The 18,999-nt window shown below is 56.3% G+C and overlaps 1 protein-coding gene and 1 gene segment (V, D, J or C); one reads left to right on the forward strand and one right to left on the reverse strand.

The window, feature by feature from the left end:
- LOC118258863 (T cell receptor alpha chain MC.7.G5-like) overlaps positions 1-18,999 on the reverse strand; it is a 237,563-nt gene that overhangs the window by 207,403 nt on the left and 11,161 nt on the right.
- LOC118258872 (Ig heavy chain V region 6.96-like) lies at positions 17,499-18,349 on the forward strand. The segment is given in 2 exon segments: positions 17,499-17,556; positions 17,827-18,349. Coding segments are annotated over 2 exon segments (396 nt in total).

Raw genomic sequence — 18,999 nt, forward strand, 5'->3', positions numbered from 1 at the left:
TTTGGGAGCAGCCCCGGCTGAGCCCCGAGGAGGGCAGTCGGGGCAGTACCCCTGGCCAGGGGCTTTGTGGGGTGCAAGGCGGTTGGCGTTTCAGGCTTTGCTGTGCTGGAGTCGCTGGGGCTTCTGGAGAGCATCTTCCATCCGTGGGTACACATTTCCCCACTCACTTTGCTCTCCTTCTGCAGGTGTGAGTGCTCAATGGAAGCTGGGGGTGTCTGGTGGAGGTGTTCGTGTACCAGGGGAATCTGTGCACCTCTCCTGCCAGGGATCCGGATTCAACTTTGGAGATTATGATGTCTTGTGGTACCGTCAGGCACGCGGTAGCAGTCTCGAGTGGGTGTCCTACATCAACTATTATGGTAGCACAATAAAATATGGCAAAGCGGTGGAGGGCCGAGCCACAGCTTCCCGGGACAATTCCCAGTCCAAGGCTTCTCTGTCCCTGCGTGCCCTGGTACCCCAGGACTCTGCCCACTACTTCTGTGCAGTTCGCACAGGGACAGGAAATCCAGCTGAGCTTTAACACAAACCTGCTTCCAGGGCCCCTCGCCTTCTCTAAGTGTGTCACTGTGACACAGAACAGGGAGGAGCAGCAGAACTGTATTGATCTGCTGAAGAGGGCAGAGAATTGCCTTCAGCTCAGCCCTTTGCCACATTGCCTGTAGGGGCCCATGGGATCAACAGCAGTGTCAGGGGCAAATGGCCAGGTCAGCTGGAGTGCAGCAAGAAGAGATGCACAGGCTTCCTCATGAAAGGAAGTGCCGAGTGCTGCTCTTGGGTCCGAACAACCCCGTTCCGTGGGATTGACGGTCATAACAATCCCATTCAGGCTTGGGGAAGAGTGGGTGGAAGGTGTCCTGGCAGAAAAGGACCTGAGGGTTTTGTTTGACAGCCAGCTGAACATGAGCCAGCAGTGTGCCCCTGTGGCCAAGAAGGCCAATGGCATCCTGACCTGCATCAGAAACAGTGTGGCCATGAGGCCTAGGGAAGTGATTGCCCTGCTTAAGCCCCATTTTGATGATTTTGTGAAGCCTCCCTGTCACACCGTGCCATGCTCTTTGCTCAGCAGCTGCATCAGTCACTTCCTCACAGGGCTTCTGGTTCCTCTCTCCTTCCCCCCCTTCCTTCTAGTTTAAAGCCCTCCTCATGAGGTCTGCCATCCCCCCAGCAGGAACGTCTTTGCCGCGCTGTGTGAGACTGGGGCAGTGCGAGGAGGCCATGGGCAGAAGCCTCTGGCTGCTGGGGTGACACAGTCCTCCCCACCCTGCTCTCTGCCCCGTGCCCACCTCCTCCTCCACCAGAGGCCGCAGTCCTGAGGGAGGTGGGATGGACACTAAGTGGTATGTTATTTTGTATCCTATCCATGACAGGATTTGTTAGGTAAGGTTGATGGTTGGACTTGATGATCTTATGGGTCTTTTCCAGCCTTAATGATTCTACAGTTCTGTGATTTCCATGCATGTCACCATCTGGGGATGCAGGCTGATTGTCAGTGACTAGAGCATCTCATGATAGCAGCATGCACACAGGTCCACATTCCTCTGGGTCTCTCAAGAACAAAAATTCCTATTCCTACACCTTATGGAAGGCTGCCATGTGTGGGTGTGCCACCACCTTCTGGGACAGTTTCTAGGTGTTGAAATATGTCGTCCTGCATGTCCTGCATCTCCGGGACTCCACTTGCTACTTCTGTGCTGCCCCTATGGGGACAGAAAGCTGAGGTGTTCCCTGACACGAACCTTCTCCATGCTCAATCCCACACCCCAGCAAAGGGGCCAGCCTGGACATGGGCTGGGAGAGACTGCAGCTGTGGCCTGTGCTGCGTGATGCACCAGTAGAGGGGTGTGCAGGGATTCTTTCAGATTGTGGGACTACTCAAGAAATCCCTCATTACAAGTGAGCCAGTATCCTGGTTTTGGCTAGGATAGAGTTAATTTTCCTCCAAGTGTCTGGTAGGGTGCTGTGTTTTGGACTTAGGGTGAAATCAATCTTGATGACACACTGATGTCGTAGTTGTTGCAGAACAGTCCTTACAAGGAAGGAAGGAAGGAAGGAAGAAGGAAAGAAAGAAGGAAAGAAAGAAGGAAGGAAGGAAGGAAGGAAGGAAGGAAGGAAGGAAGGAAGGAAGGAAGGAAGGAAAGAAAGAAAGAAAGAAAGAAAAAGAAAGGAGTTTGTTTGTTTGTTGTTGTTGTGTTTTTTGTTTTTTAGTTCCGTACAGGTTCCAGAGAGATATTTACAATTTATTGATATTTTAAGGCCTTAATCCAAATAAGACAGGTGCATGAGTCAAGCCTCCAATATCAATTTCTCCCGGAACGTGCTCAAATGTTTTGAGACGCACCAGGTTGAATTGTGCCTTTTCTGCTAGTTAGCCTCAGGGGCATCCCTTCTGATGTGTGGGTTGTTGGTCCAGCGGCCAGCTGACGGTGAGGCCAGGGCCAGGAGCCTCCCTCCCTCCGGCTGCCGGGGCGCCGCGCTCCTCGCTGCCCCCGAGCTGCCCCGCGCCCCGCCCCGCGGCCGCCTCCTCCTCCGCCGAAGGGGCCGCGGCCCCGCGGGGGGCGGGCTGGGCCGGGCCTGGGCGGGCGGAGCGGTGGGCGCTGCCCCGGCGAGGGCCCGACTTGTGGTGCGGGCAGGAGCGGCCCGAGCGCGGCCCCGCTCTGCTCGTGTCCGCCTCCCGCCGGGCGCGGCAGGGCCCGATGGCGGCCGGGCTGGGGCCGCGGCTGCTGGCCTTGGCCTTGGCCTTGGGGCCGGCCGGTGAGCGGCGGGCAGGGAGGGCAGCGGGGCCGGGTCCGGGTCCAGGTGTGTGCGGGAGAGGGAGGCTGTCGGGGTCGGGGACGCTTTGGGAGCAGCCCCGGCTGAGCGCCGAGGAGGGCAGTCGGGGCAGTGCCCCTGGCTAGGGGCTTTCTTGCGAGTAAGGGGGTTGGCGGCTGAGGCTGGGCTGGGCTGGAGTCGCTGGAGCTTCTAGAGAGCATCCTCCTCCATCCGTGGGCACACACTGCCCCACTCCCTGTGCTCTCCTTCTGCAGGTGTGTGTGCCGAATTGAGTCTGGTGGAGTCTGGTGGAGGTCTGCGAGCACCTGGAGAGTCCGTGCATCTCTCCTGCCAGGGATCCGGACTCATGCTTCAAAGATTATTATGTCTTGTGGTACCGTCAGGCACCCGGTGGAAGTCTTGAGTGGGTGTCCTACATCCACTATTATGGTAGCACAATAAAATATGGCAAAGCGGTGGAGGGCCGAGCCACAGCTTCCCGGGACAATTCCCAGTCCAAGGCTTATCTGTCCCTGCGTGCCCTGGTACCCCAGGACTCTGCCCACTACTTCTGTGCAGTTTGCACAGGGACAGGAAATCCAGCTGAGCTTTAACACAAACCTACTCCCAGGGCCCCTCGCCTTCTCTAAGTGTGTCACTGTGACACAGAACAGGGAGGAGCAGCAGAACATGTATTGATCTGCTGAAGAGGGCAGAGAATTGCCTTCAGCTCAGCCCTTTGCCACATTGGCTGTAGGGGCCCATGGGATCAACAGCAGTGTCAGGGGCAAATGGCCAGGTCAGCTGGAGTGCAGCAAGAAGAGATGCACAGGCTTCCTCATGAAAGGAAGTGCCGAGTGCTGCTCTTGGGTCCTAACAACCCCATCCTTTGGGACTGATGGACACAACAACCCCATTCAGACTTGTGGAAGAGTGGATGGAAAGTTTCCTGGCTGAAAAGGACCTGAGGATTTTGTTTGACAGCCAGCTGAACATGAGCCAGCAGTGTGCCCCTGTGGCCAAGAAAGCCAATGGCATCCTGACCTGCATCAGAAACAGTGTGGCCATGAGGCCTAGGGAAGTGATTGTCCTGCTTAAGCCCCATTTTGATGATTTTGTGAAGCCTCCCTGTCACACCGTGCCATGCTCTTTGCTCAGCAGCTGCATCAGTCACTTCCTCACAGGGCTTCTGGTTCCTCTCTCCTTCCCCCCTTCCTTCTAGTTTAAAGCCCTCGTCATGAGGTCTGCCATCCCCCCAGCAGGAACGTCTTTGCCGCGCTGTGTGAGACTGGGGCAGTGCGAGGAGGCCATGGGCAGAAGCCTCTGGCTGCTGGGGTGACACACTCCTCCCCACCCTGCTCTCTGCCCCGTGCCCACCTCCTCCTCCACCAGAGGCCGCAGTCCTGCAGGAGGCGGGATGGACACGAAGTGGTATGTTATTTTTTATCCTATCCATGATAGGATTTGTTAGGTAAGGTTGATGGTTGGACTTGGTGATCTTACAGGTGTTTTCCAGCCTTAATGATTCTACAGTTCTGTGATTTCCATGCATGTCACCATCTGGGGATGCAGGCTGATTGTCAATGACTAGAGCATCTCATGATAGCAGCATGCACACAGGTCCAAATTCCTGTGTGATGTACCAGTAGAGGGGTGTGCAGGGATTCTTTCAGATTGTGGGACTACTCAAGAAATCCCTCATTACAAGTGAGCCAGTATCCTGGTTTTGGCTAGGATAGAGTTAATTTTCCTCCACGTGTCTGGTAGGGTGCTGTGTTTTGGACTCAGGTGAGAATAATGTTGATAACACACTTATGTTTTAATTGTTGTAGAGCAGTGCTTACACTAAGCCAAGGACTTTTCATCTTCTCACACTCTCCTGCCAGTGGGCAGGCTTGGGGTGCGGCAGGAGCTGGGAGGGGACAGAACCTGGACAGCTGACCCAGACTGGCCAAAGGGGCATTCCATACCATAGGACATCCTGCTGAACAATTAATATGGGTGGCTGGCAGGGGTGGGTGCACTGGCTGCTCAGGGATAGGCAGGGCATCGGTCAGCGTGTGGTGAGCAATTGCATTGTGCAACACTTGTTTGTACACATTAGTAGTAGTAGTAGTAGTATAGTATTACTATTATTCCCTTTCCTTTTCTATTCTAATAAACTGTGTCTATCTCAAGCCACAAGCTTTCATTTTAATTCTTTTTCGATTGTCTCTCCTGTTCCAGAGAGGGAGGGGGGAGTGTGATTAAACGGCTGGTGGTGCTTGCCTGCCAGCGGGGTTAAACCACTACAGACAGGGAGGAAATAAATATATAACAGTTGAATAGAAAGCAGGAAAGAATGCCAGAAACAAAAAAAAAAAAAAAGAGGGAGAGAAAGTTTTTTTGTTTGGTTGGTTGTTTTTTTTTTTACATCTGTACTGCTTCTAGAGAGATATTTACAATTTACTGATTCTTTAGGGCCTTAATCTAAATAACACGTGCATGAGTCACCCCTTCAGTATGAATATCCACTGGAACATGCTCAAAATGCTCAGGATGCACCAGGTTGAATTGTGACTTTCCTGCCAGTTAGCCTCACGGGGATCCCATCTGACGAGTGGGTTGTTGGTCCACAGGCCAGCTGACAGTGAGTCTAAGTCTGCACTGAGAGCATGCGGCTCCTTTTCTGCCTTCTCCTACTTCCCATGCTCATCCCTTTCAATCCGATTGAAATCATATAGAGCTTGTATTCATCTTATTTTCCAATTAGTTGCTAGCACACATCGTCATCTTTGAGTTTGTACAATACTTGCATTCTTCTGCTCCCCTTTATCTCTGTTTGTGGGTGTCTGCGGTGTCCCTGCTGGTTCAGTAAGATGTATTGGAGCTCGGGGTGAAACGAGCAGGCGTCCTGTCCTGTCATGGTGCAGCATTGATCAAGCTGCACAGTTTCATGACTTAAGCCGTGACGTCCCCACGAAGTCTGTGCTTTGAGGACACCGCAAAGGGAGTTCCCTCTTGAAGAGCCTTTCCATCCTAAGCCCTACCTTCTCCTATGACACTTGGAGAGGCACGCCAGCATGCCCTCTGCCTGGAAAGGGCTTGCGGGATTTCTCCTTGATGCTGCCTTGTGGGCACTTCTGGGCTACATGCAAGTGCTGAAAGTGGGTCTGCTTAAGCCCCCGTTTGCTGATGTTGTGAAGCCTCCCTGTCACATCACCCCATGCCCTTTGCTCAGCACCTGTGTCAGTCACTCCCTCCCTCCCAGGGCTGCTGGCTCGTCTCTCCCTCCACAGTAGTTCCCGCTACCTACTCGACAGCCCTCCATTGGAGGTCCACCTATCGGCCACAAACGCTTTGCTCCGCTTCATGCCCTGGCTGCCTCCCTCTTTCCCCTTCCCTGACAGTAAGGTCAGTGCTCAGGCTGCAACGGGAGCAAGAGCTCCTGAGCACGGGTGTTTGCAGCTGCAGGATGGCAGAGGTGAGGCTGTCACTGCCGGCTCTCGTGGGCACAGCAGGCAGCGAGCGGCCGAGCACCTTTTCGGTGTGGCCCCGGCGCGGCACTGCCGGGTCCCTCCTGCCGGGCTGCGCGGGGCTCAAGGCCGGGGCAGCGGCGGGAGGCCAGGGCCAGGAGCCTCCCTCCCTCCGGCTGCCGGGGCGCCGCGCTCCTTCGCTGCCCCCGAGCTGCCCCGCGCCCCGCCCCGCGGCCGCCTCCTCCTCCGCCGAAGGGGCCGCGGCCCCGCGGGGGGCGGGCTGGGCCGGGCCTGGGCGGGCGGAGCGGTGGGCGCTGCCCCGGCGAGGGCCCGACTTGTGGTGCGGGCAGGAGCGGCCCGAGCGCGGCCCCGCTCTGCTCGTGTCCGCCTCCCGCCGGGCGCGGCAGGGCCCGATGGCGGCCGGGCTGGGGCCGCGGCTGCTGGCCTTGGCCTTGGCCTTGGGGCCGGCCGGTGAGCGGCGGGCGGGGAGGGCAGCGGGGCCGGGTCCGGGTCCGGTGTGTGCGGGAGAGGGAGGCTGTCGGGGTCGGGGACGCTTTGGGAGCAGCCCCGACTGACCCCGAGGAGGGCAGTCGGGGCAGTGCCCCTGGCCAGGGGCTTTGTGGGGTGCAAGGGGGTTGGCGGCTGAGGCTGTGCTGTGCTGGAGTCGCTGGAGCTTCTCTAGAGCATCCTCCTCCGTCCGTGGGCACACCCTGCCCCACTCACTTTGCTCTCCTTCTGCAGGTGTGTGTGCCGAATTGAGTCTGGTGGAGTCTGGCGGAGGTGTGCAAGCACCTGGAGAGTCCGTGCGTCTCTCCTGCCAGGGATCCGGATTCAGCTTCAAAGATTATTATGTCTTGTGGTACCGTCAGGCACGCGGTGGAAGTCTCGAGTGGGTGTCCTACATCAACTATTATGGTAGCACAATAAAATATGGCAAAGCGGTGGAGGGCCGAGCCACAGCTTCCCGGGACAATTCCCAGTCCAAGGCTTCTCTGTCCCTGCGTGCCCTGGTACCCCAGGACTCTGCCCACTACTTCTGTGCAGTTCGCACAGGGACAGGAAATCCAGCTGAGCTTTAACACAAACCTGCTCTCAGGGCCCCTCGCCTTCTCTAAGTGTGTCACTGTGACACAGAACAGGGAGGAGCAGCAGAACTGTATTGATCTGCTGAAGAGGGCAGAGAATTGCCTTCAGCTCAGCCCTTTGCCACATTGCCTGTAGGGGCCCATGGGATCAACAGCAGTGTCAGGGGCAAATGGCCAGGTCAGCTGGAGTGCAGCAAGAAGAGATGCACAGGCTTCCTCATGAAAGGAAGTGCCGAGTGCTGCTCTTGGGTCCTAACAACCCCATTCTTTGGGACTGATGGACACAACAACCCCATTCAGACTTGTCGAAGAGTGGATGGAAAGTGTCCTGGCTGAAAAGGACCTGAGGGTTTTGTTTGACAGCCAGCTGAACATGAGCCAGCAGTGTGCCCCTGTGGCCATGAAGGCCAATGGCATCAGAAACAGTGAGGCCATCAGGAGTGGGGAAGTAATGGTCCTTTGGGATGTGGCTCTGGTGACAACACATCTCGGATATTGTGTTCATTTTGGTCCCCTCACTACAAGGAGGTGTGCTGGGTCTGGCTGGGATGCTAACTTTCCCTGCAGCAGCCCACACAGTGCTGTGCTCTGCACGTGTAGCTAGAAGAGCACTGGTGTCACACCAGCGTTTCATCTGTTGCTGCCCAATACTGGCACAGCATCAGGACTCCCTCCAACCCCCCAAGAGCCAGCAGGCTGGGGGTGTGGAAGTGATGGGGAGGGGACATCACTGGGGCAGCTGACCTAAACGAACCAAAGGGCTATTCCATGCCATATGATGTCACTCTGTGCAATAAATGTGGGAAAGGGGAAGGAGAGGCGGGGGCTCTCATTGTGGAAGCGTGTTCTCCAAAACAACCACTATGTGTATTGAGGCCCTGCATCCCAGGATGTGGCTGATCGTCTCTCGTTGATTCTAAGTAGAGTAACTGCTTTTCTCTCTCTGTGAATCCGTGCGGCCTTTTTTTTTTTCCCACCTCCTTTTCCCTTTAATTAAACCATCCTTATCTCAGACCTTGAGCCCTTTGTGTTGTTTGTTCTCCCCCTTTTTCTTTGAGGAGGGGGAGGGAGAGAGCGGCCATGGTGGAACTCAGCTGCCCACCCAAGTAAAACCACCACAGAAGGATATTGAGTTGCTTGAGTATGTGCAAAGAGCAAGAAAGCTGGTGAAGGGACTAGAAAGCAAGTGTTATCATCAGCAGCTGAGGGAACTGTTTTTATTTTAGTGTAGAGAAAAGGAAGCTGAGGGGAGACCTGATCATTCTCTGCAGCTATCTGAGAGAAGGTTGCAGCAAGGAGGTGTTGGTCTCTATGATTCTGTGATTCCATGGTTAAACACTGGACAGCTTTTCCCTGTGGTCCTAAATGGGGCTATTTTCTTGTGCAGAAGAGGTGAACTGCTGAATTTGTTTGCTGTGGAGGAACCACTAGTTTCCCAGGAAGTCAATGTGGATGATTGAGTTAGAGATGATTTATCATGTGCCTCACCAGGTGATCGGTTCCGAGGCAGTCGTGATCTGCAGCAGAGCCGGGGATCGTGGTGGGCAGGCGTTTTTCTGCATGGAGGCCACTCAGGGCAGCCAAGGGAGCCAGCGGGACCCGTCAGCCCTTGTGAGGGTGGCTGACGAGGCTTCATCGGAGCCAGAGGCACCCCCTGTGGTAGAAAGGCAGCCCCTAGGGAGCACGAGAAACCATCAGCCAGGCAACCAGGGCGGGCAAACAGGGCATGGTGCATCAGTTTGCACAGCAGGTCGAGCAGGCAGGGCGAGCAAGGAGGGCGAAGTATCCCTCCTCACTCAGGCGACCGGCTCACCTACCAGCTACCTCCCAGACAGCAAACCCAGCCATGGTCACCACTAGGCGGCAAGCGCTTGCCAAAGCACTCATCAAAAAGACTGTGGCAACCCAGACCGAGTGCCTGCCCAAAGATACGGCTCTTCAGGTCTCCGGCTGCAGGGAGGGCCTGAGCCTGATGCTGCCAATGGACGGTGACAGAGATACCGGCTGCGTGAGGTACGAGGAGGTGGAGGATCTGATCAGCCTGGTGGCAGAGCTCAAGGAGGAGGTGGGGAGATTAAGGACTATCAGGGAGTGCGAGCAGGAGTTGGACTGGTGGAGCAACGCCCTGCCATGCCTCAGAGAAAGGCATGACAGATGAGCAAGTGGGGAAGAAGACCGGTGTGGCTGAACAGGGAACTTTTGCTGAGTGTCTGGGAGAAAAAAGACTTTATGTCTGGCGGAAGAAGGGGCAGGCAACTCAGGGAGAGTACAAGGAAGTTGGCAGCATATGCAGAGAAAAAATCAGGAAGGCCAAAGCCCAGTACAAGCTCAACCTGGCAACTATGGTTAAGTATAACAAAACTGTTTTTATAAATATATTAACAGCAAGAGGAGGGCCAAGAAGAATCTCCATTTTTTACTGGACGCAGGGGGAACATGACTACTGAGGATAAGGAAAAGGCTGAGGTTCTTAATGCCTTCTTGACATCTGTCTTTACTAGCTGGACCACTTATCCTCAGGGTACTCAGCCTTCCGATCTGGAAGTGTGTGACAGGGAGCAAAAGAACCCCCCGTACAGTTCAGGTGGAAAAAATTAGAGACCTGCTGCTCTACCTGGACTGTCACAAGTCCATGGGGCCAGATGGGATCCACCTGATGGGGAAAGGAAAGGAAAGGAAAGGAAAGGAAAGGAAAGGAAAGGAAAGGAAAGGAAAGGAAAGGAAAGGAAAGGAAAGGAAAGGAAAGGAAAGGAAAGGAAAGGAAAGGAAAGGAAAGGAAAGGAAAGGAAAGGAAAGGAAAGGAAAGGAAAAAGTTGTTTGTTTTTTTTTTTTTCTCTACTGCTGCTAGACAGGTATTTACAGTCGTCTGACTCTTTAAGGTCTTCTTCCAGATAACAGGTGTGTGAATTAACACTCTCATCCACATATTGTGAGACATCCCTCAAGTACTGTTTTCCCCCTGGAATCTGCACTGGTTCAAATCACATCTTCTTCCCTGGCAATTAGCATCTGGGGCATCATGGCATCACTGGCACCATGGCGACCTTGCACGACCCTGGGGCACGGGGAGGCACCTGGGAGGCGATGCTGCGTACCGACAGCATGGCTGGGCCGAGGGCCGGGACCCCTCTGCCGGGCTGCGCGGGGCTCAAGGCCGGGGCAGCGGCGGGAGGCCAGGGCCAGGAGCCTCCCTCCCTCCGGCTGCCGGGGCGCCGCGCTCCTCGGCTGCCCCCGAGCTGCCCCGCGCCCCGCCCCGCGGCCGCCTCCTCCTCCGCCGAAGGGGCCGCGGCCCCGCGGGGGGCGGGCTGGGCCGGGCCTGGGCGGGCGGAGCGGTGGGCGCTGCCCCGGCGAGGGCCCGACTTGTGGTGCGGGCAGGAGCGGCCCGAGCGCGGCCCCGCTCTGCTCGTGTCCGCCTCCCGCCGGGCGCGGCAGGGCCCGATGGCGGCCGGGCTGGGGCCGCGGCTGCTGGCCTTGGCCTTGGCCTTGGGGCCGGCCGGTGAGCGGCGGGCGGGGAGGGCAGCGGGGCCGGGTCCGGGTCCGGTGTGTGCGGGAGAGGGAGGCTGTCGGGGTCGGGGACGCTTTGGGAGCAGCCCCGGCTGACCCCGAGGAGGGCAGTCGGGGCAGTGCCCCTGGCCAGGGGCTTTGTGGGGTGCAAGGGGGTTGGCGTTTCAGGCTGTGCTGTGCTGGAGTCGCTGGAGGTTCTAGAGAGCATCCTCCTCCGTCCGTGGGCACACACTGCCCCACTCCCTGTGCTCTCCTTCTGCAGGCGTGTGTGCCGAATTGAGTCTGGTGGAGTCTGGCGGAGGTGTGCAAGCACCTGGAGACTCCGTGCATCTCTCCTGCCAGGGATCCGGATTCAAATTTGAAGATTATTATGTCCGGTGGTACCGTCAGGCACCCGGTGGAAGTCTCGAGTGGGTGTCCTACATCAACTATGATGGTAGCACAATACAGTATGGCAAAGCGGTGGAGGGCCGAGCCACAGCTTCCCGGGACAATTCCCAGTCCAAGGCTTATCTGTCCCTGCGTGCCCTGGTACCCCAGGACTCTGCCCACTACTTCTGTGCAGTTCACACAGGGACAGGAAAACCAGCTGAGCTTTAACACAAACCTGCTCCCAGGGCCCCTTGCCTTCTCTAGGTGTGCCACTCCCAGAGAGAGCAGGGAGGAGCAGCAGAAGCGCATTGAGCTGCTGAAGAGGGCAGAGAATTGCCTTCAGCTCAGCCCTTTGCCACATTGCCTGTAGGGGCACATGGGATCAACAGCAGTGTCAGGGGCAAATGGCCAGGTCAGCTGGAGTGCAGCAAGAAGAGATGCACAGGCTTCCTCATGAAAGGAAGTGCCGAGTGCTGCTCTTGGGTCCTAACAACCCGATTCCGTGGGACTGACAGATATAACAATCCCATTCAGGCTTGGGGAAGAGTGGGTGGAAGGTGTGCTGGCAGAAAAGGACCTGAGGGTTTTGTTTGACAGCCAGCTGAACATGAGCCAGCAGTGTGCCCCTGTGGCCAAGAAAGGCCAATGGCATCCTGACCTGCATCAGAAACAGTGTGGCTATGAGGCCTAGTGAAGTGATTGTCCTGCTTAAGCCCCATTTTGATGATTATGTGAATCTTCCCTGTCACATCATGCTCTTTGCTCAGCAGCTGCATCAGTCACTTCCTCACAGGGCTTCTGGTTCCTCTCTCCTTCCCCCCCTTCCTTCTAGTTTAAAGCCCTCCTCATGAGGTCTGCCATCCCCTCAGCAGGAACGCCTTTGCCGCGCTGTATGAGACTGGGGCAGTGCGAGGAGGCCATGGGCAGAAGCTGCTGCTGGGTGACACAGTCCTCCCCACCCTGCTCTCTGCCCCGTGCCCACCTCCTCCTCCACCAGAGGCCGCAGTCCTGCAGGGAGGCGGGATGGACACTAAGTGGTATGTTATTTTGTATCCTATCCATGATAGGATTTGTTAGGTAAGGTTGATGGTTGGACTTGATGATCTTATGGGTCTTTTCCAGCCTTAATGATTCTACAGTTCTGTGATTTCCATGCATGTCACCATCTGGGGATGCAGGCTGATTGTCAGTGACTAGAGCATCTCATGATAGCAGCATGCACACAGGTCCACATTCCTCTGGGTCTCTCAAGAACAAAAATTCCTATTCCTACACCTTATGGAAGGCTGCCATGTGTGGGTGTGCCACCACCTCCTGGGACAGTTTCTAGGTGTTGAAATATGTCGTCCTGCATGTCCTGCATCTCCGGGACTCCACTTGCTACTTCTGTGCTGCCCCTATGGGGACAGAAAGCTGAGGTGTTCCCTGACACGCACCTCCTGCTAGGGCTTGTCACCTTCTCCATGCTCAATCCCACACCCCAGCAAAGGGGCCAGCCTGGACATGGGCTGGGACAGACTGCAGCTGTGGCCTGTGCTGCATGATGCACCAGTAGAGGGGTGTGCAGGGATTCTTTCAGATTGTGGGACTACTCAAGAAATCCCTCATTACAAGTGAGCCAGTATCCTGGTTTTGGCTAGGATAGAGTTAATTTTCCTCCAAGTGTCTGGTAGGGTGCTGTGTTTTGGACTTAGGGTGAAATTAATCTTGATGACACGCTGATGTTGTAATTGTTGCAGAAGCAGTCCTTACAAGGAAGGAAGGAAGGAAGGAGGAAAGAAGGAAGGGAAGAAGGAAGGAAGGAAGAAAGGAAGGAAGGAAGGAAGGAAGAAAGAAAGAAAGAAAGAAAGAAAGAAAGAAAGAAAGGAGTTTTTTTGTTTGTTGTTGTTGTGTTTTTTGTTTTTTAGTTCCGTACAGGTTCCAGAGAGATATTTACAATTTATTGATATTTTAAGGCCTTAATCCAAATAAGACAGGTGCATGAGTCAAGCCTCCAATATCAATTTCTCCCGGAACGTGCTCAAAATGTTTGAGACGCACCAGGTTGAATTGTGCCTTTTCTGCTAGTTAGCCTCAGGGGCATCCCTTCTGATGTGTGGGTTGTTGGTCCAGCGGCCAGCTGACGGTGAGGCCAGGGCCAGGAGCCTCCCTCCCTCCGGCTGCCGGGGCGCCGCGCTCCTCCGCTGCCCCCGAGCTGCCCCGCGCCCCGCCCCGCGGCCGCCTCCTCCTCCGCCGAAGGGGCCGCGGCCCCGCGGGGGGCGGGCTGGGCCGGGCCTGGGCGGGCGGAGCGGTGGGCGCTGCCCCGGCGAGGGCCCGACTTGTGGTGCGGGCAGGAGCGGCCCGAGCGCGGCCCCGCTCTGCTCGTGTCCGCCTCCCGCCGGGCGCGGCAGGGCCCGATGGCGGCCGGGCTGGGGCCGCGGCTGCTGGCCTTGGCCTTGGCCTTGGCCTTGGGGCCGGCCGGTGAGCGGCGGGCGGGGAGGGCAGCGGGGCCGGGTCCGGGTCCGGTGTGTGCGGGAGAGGGAGGCTGTCGGGGTCGGGGACGCTTTGGGAGCAGCCCCGGCTGAGCGCCGAGGAGGGCAGTCGGGGCAGTGCCCCTGGCCAGGGGCTTTCTCGTGAATAAGGGGGTTGGCGGCTGAGGCTGGGCTGGGCAGGGGTTGCTGGGCCTTCTGGTTAGCATCTTTTTCTTTCTGTGAGCACACCCTGCCCCACTCCATGTGCTCTCCTGCAGGTGTGTGGGCAGAGCGGAGGCTGGTGGAGTCTGGTGGAGGTCTGCAAGCACCGGGGAACTCTGTGAAGCTCTCCTGCCAGGGATACGGATTCACTTCCAGTTCATTTGCTATACAGTGGTACCGTCAGGCACCCGGTGGAAGTCTCGAGTGGGTGTCCTACATTGACAGAAATTAGTCGTACTAAATAACTATGGCAAAGCGGTGGAGGGACCGAGCCACAGCTTCCCGGGACAATTCCCAGTCCAAGGCTTATCTGTCACTGCGTGCACTGGTACCCCAAGGACTCAGCCCACTACTTCTGTGCTGTTTGCACAGGGGACAGGAAATCCAGCTGAGCTTTAACACAAACCTACTCCCAGGGCCCCTCGCCTTCTCTAAGTGTGTCACTGTGACAGAGAGCAGGGAGGAGCAGCAGAACTGTATTGATCTGCTGAAGAGGGCAGAGAATTGCCTTCAGCTCAGCCCTTTGCCACATTGGCCTGTAGGGGCCCATGGGATCAACAGCAGTGTCAGGGGCAAATGGCCAGGTCAGCTGGAGTGCAGCAAGAAGAGATGCACAGGCTTCCTCATGAAAGGAAGTGCCGAGTGCTGCTCTTGGGTCCTAACAACCCGATTCCGTGGGACTGACTGGATATAACAATCCCATTCAGGACTTGGGGAAGAGTGGGATGGAAAGGTTTCCTGGCTGAAAAGGACCTGAGGATTTTGTTTGACAGCCAGCTGAACATGAGCCAGCAGTGTGCCCCTGTGGCCAAGAAGGCCAATGGCATCCTGACCTGCATCAGAAACAGTGTGGCCATGAGGCCTAGGGAAGTGACTTGTCCTGCTTAAGCCCCATTTTGATGATTTTGTGAAGCCTCCCTGTCACACCGTGCCATGCTCTTTGCTCAGCAGCTGCATCAGTCACTTCCTCACAGGGCTTCTGGTTCCTCTCTCCTTCCCCCCTTCCTTCTAGTTTAAAGCCCTCCTCATGAGGTCTGCCATCCCCTCAGCAGGAACGTCCTTTGCCGTGCTGTGTGAGACTGGGGCAGTGCGAGGAGGCCATGGGCAGAAGCCTCTGGCTGCTGGGGTGACACAGTCCTCCCCACCCTGCTCTCTGCCCCGTGCCCACCTCCTCCTCCACCAGAGGCCGCAGTCCTGCAGGAGGCGGGATGGACACGAAGTGGTATGTTATTTTTTATCCTATCCATGATAGGATTTGTTAGGTAAGGTTGATGGTTGGACTTGGTGATCTTACAGGTGTTTTCCAGCCTTAATGATTCTACAGTTCTGTGATTTCCATGCATGTCACCATCTGGGGATGCAGGCTGATTGTCAATGACTAGAGCATCTCATGATAGCAGCATGCACACAGGTCCAAATTCCTGTGTGATGTACCAGTAGAGGGGTGTGCAGGGATTCTTTCAGATTGTGGGACTACTCAAGAAATCCCTCATTACAAGTGAGCCAGTATCCTGGTTTTGGCTAGGATAGAGTTAATTTTCCTCCACGTGTCTGGTAGGGTGCTGTGTTTTGGACTCAGGTGAGAATAATGTTGATAACACACTTATGTTTTAATTGTTGTAGAGCAGTGCTTACACTAAGCCAAGGACTTTTCATCTTCTCACACTCTCCTGCCAGTGGGCAGGCTTGGGGTGCGGCAGGAGCTGGGAGGGGACAGAACCTGGACAGCTGACCCAGACTGGCCAAAGGGGCATTCCATACCATAGGACATCCTGCTGAACAATTAATATGGGTGGCTGGCAGGGGTGGGTGCACTGGCTGCTCAGGGATAGGCAGGGCATCGGTCAGCGTGTGGTGAGCAATTGCATTGTGCAACACTTGTTTGTACACATTAGTAGTAGTAGTAGTAGTATAGTATTACTATTATTCCCTTTCCTTTTCTATTCTAATAAACTGTGTCTATCTCAAGCCACAAGCTTTCATTTTAATTCTTTTTCGATTGTCTCTCCTGTTCCAGAGAGGGAGGGGGGAGTGTGATTAAACGGCTGGTGGTGCTTGCCTGCCAGCGGGGTTAAACCACTACAGACAGGGAGGAAATAAATATATAACAGTTGAATAGAAAGCAGGAAAGAATGCCAGAAACAAAAAAAAAAAAAAAGAGGGAGAGAAAGTTTTTTTTGTTTGGTTGGTTGTTTTTTTTTTACATCTGTACTGCTTCTAGAGAGATATTTACAATTTACTGATTCTTTAAGGCCTTAATCTAAATAACACGTGCATGAGTCACCCCTCCAGTATGAATATCCACTGGAACATGCTCAAAATGCTCAGGATGCACCAGGTTGAATTGTGACTTTCCTGCCAGTTAGCCTCACGGGGATCCCATCTGACGAGTGGGTTGTTGGTCCACAGGCCAGCTGACAGTGAGTCTAAGTCTGCACTGAGAGCATGCGGCTCCTTTTCTGCCTTCTCCTACTTCCCATGCTCATCCCTTTCAATCCGATTGAAATCATATAGAGCTTGTATTCATCTTATTTTCCAATTAGTTGCTAGCACACATCGTCATCTTTGAGTTTGTACAATACTTGCATTCTTCTGCTCCCCTTTATCTCTGTTTGTGGGTGTCTGCGGTGTCCCTGCTGGTTCAGTAAGATGTATTGGAGCTCGGGGTGAAACGAGCAGGCGTCCTGTCCTGTCATGGTGCAGCATTGATCAAGCTGCACAGTTTCATGACTTAAGCCGTGACGTCCCCACGAAGTCTGTGCTTTGAGGACACCGCAAAGGGAGTTCCCTCTTGAAGAGCCTTTCCATCCTAAGCCCTACCTTCTCCTATGACACTTGGAGAGGCACGCCAGCATGCCCTCTGCCTGGAAAGGGCTTGCGGGATTTCTCCTTGATGCTGCCTTGTGGGCACTTCTGGGCTACATGCAAGTGCTGAAAGTGGGTCTGCTTAAGCCCCCGTTTGCTGATGTTGTGAAGCCTCCCTGTCACATCACCCCATGCCCTTTGCTCAGCACCTGTGTCAGTCACTCCCTCCCTCCCAGGGCTGCTGGCTCGTCTCTCCCTCCACGGTAGTTCCCGCTACCTACTCGACAGCCCTCCATTGGAGGTCCACCTATCGGCCACAAACGCTTTGCTCCGCTTCATGCCCTGGCTGCCTCCCTCTTTCCCCTTCCCTGACAGTAAGGTTAGTGCTCAGGCTGCAACGGGAGCAAGAGCTCCTGAGCACGGGTGTTTGCAGCTGCAGCATGGCAGAGGTGAGGCTGTCACTGCCGGCTCTCGTGGGCACAGCAGGCAGCGAGCGGCCGAGCACCTTTTCGGTGTGGCCCCGGCGCGGCACTGCCGGGTCCCTCCTGCCGGGCTGCGCGGGGCTCAAGGCCGGGGCAGCGGCGGGAGGCCAGGGCCAGGAGCCTCCCTCCCTCCGGCTGCCGGGGCGCCGCGCTCCTTCGCTGCCCCCGAGCTGCCCCGCGCCCCGCCCCGCGGCCGCCTCCTCCTCCGCCGAAGGGGCCGCGGCCCCGCGGGGGGCGGGCTGGGCCGGGCCTGGGCGGGCGGAGCGGTGGGCGCTGCCCCGGCGAGGGCCCGACTTGTGGTGCGGGCAGGAGCGGCCCGAGCGCGGCCCCGCTCTGCTCGTGTCCGCCTCCCGCCGGGCGCGGCAGGGCCCGATGGCGGCCGGGCTGGGGCCGCGGCTGCTGGCCTTGGCCTTGGTCTTGGGGCCAGCCGGTGAGCGGCGGGCGGGGAGGGCAGCGGGGCCGGGTCCGGGTCCGGTGTGTGCGGGAGAGGGAGGCTGTCGGGGTCGGGGACGCTTTGGGAGCAGCCCCGACTGACCCCGAGGAGGGCAGTCGGGGCAGTGCCCCTGGCCAGGGGCTTTGTGGGGTGCAAGGGGGTTGGCGGCTGAGGCTGTGCTGTGCTGGAGTCGCTGGAGCTTCTCTAGAGCATCCTCCTCCGTCCGTGGGCACACCCTGCCCCACTCCATGTGCTCTCCTTCTGCAGGTGTGTGTGCCGAATTGAGTCTGGTGGAGTCTGGCGGAGGTGTGCAAGCACCTGGAGAGTCCGTGCGTCTCTCCTGCCAGGGATCCGGATTCAGCTTCAAAGATTATTATGTCTTGTGGTACCGTCAGGCACGCGGTGGAAGTCTCGAGTGGGTGTCCTACATCAACTATGATGGTAGCACAATAAAATATGGCAAAGCGGTGGAGGGCCGAGCCACAGCTTCCCGGGACAATTCCCAGTCCAAGGCTTATCTGTCCCTGCGTGCCCTGGTACCCCAGGACTCTGCCCACTACTTCTGTGCAGTTCGCACAGGGGCAGGAAATCCAGCTGAGCTTTAACACAAACCTGCTCCCAGGGCCCCTCGCCTTCTCTAAGTGTGTCACTGTGACACAGAACAGGGAGGAGCAGCAGAACTGTATTGATCTGCTGAAGAGGGCAGAGAATTGCCTTCAGCTCAGCCCTTTGCCACATTGGCTGTAGGGGCCCATGGGATCAACAGCAGTGTCAGGGGCAAATGGCCAGGTCAGCTGGAGTGCAGCAAGAAGAGATGCACAGGCTTCCTCATGAAAGGAAGTGCCGAGTGCTGCTCTTGGGTCCTAACAACCCCATTCTTTGGGACTGATGGACACAACAACCCCATTCAGACTTGTCGAAGAGTGGATGGAAAGTGTCCTGGCTGAAAAGGACCTGAGGGTTTTGTTTGACAGCCAGCTGAACATGAGCCAGCAGTGTGCCCCTGTGGCCATGAAGGCCAATGGCATCAGAAACAGTGAGGCCATCAGGAGTGGGGAAGTAATGGTCCTTTGGGATGTGGCTCTGGTGACAACACATCTCGGATATTGTGTTCATTTTGGTCCCCTCACTACAAGGAGGTGTGCTGGGTCTGGCTGGGATGCTAACTTTCCCTGCAGCAGCCCACACAGTGCTGTGCTCTGCACGTGTAGCTAGAAGAGCACTGGTGTCACACCAGCGTTTCATCTGTTGCTGCCCAATACTGGCACAGCATCAGGACTCCCTCCAACCCCCCAAGAGCCAGCAGGCTGGGGGTGTGGAAGTGATGGGGAGGGGACATCACTGGGGCAGCTGACCTAAACGAACGAAAGGGCTATTCCATGCCATATGATGTCACTCTGTGCAATAAATGTGGGAAAGGGGAAGGAGAGGCGGGGGCTC

This window comes from Cygnus atratus, chromosome 25 (assembly GCF_013377495.2).
Source record: "Cygnus atratus isolate AKBS03 ecotype Queensland, Australia chromosome 25, CAtr_DNAZoo_HiC_assembly, whole genome shotgun sequence".
Classification (NCBI taxonomy): Eukaryota; Metazoa; Chordata; class Aves; order Anseriformes; family Anatidae; genus Cygnus; species Cygnus atratus.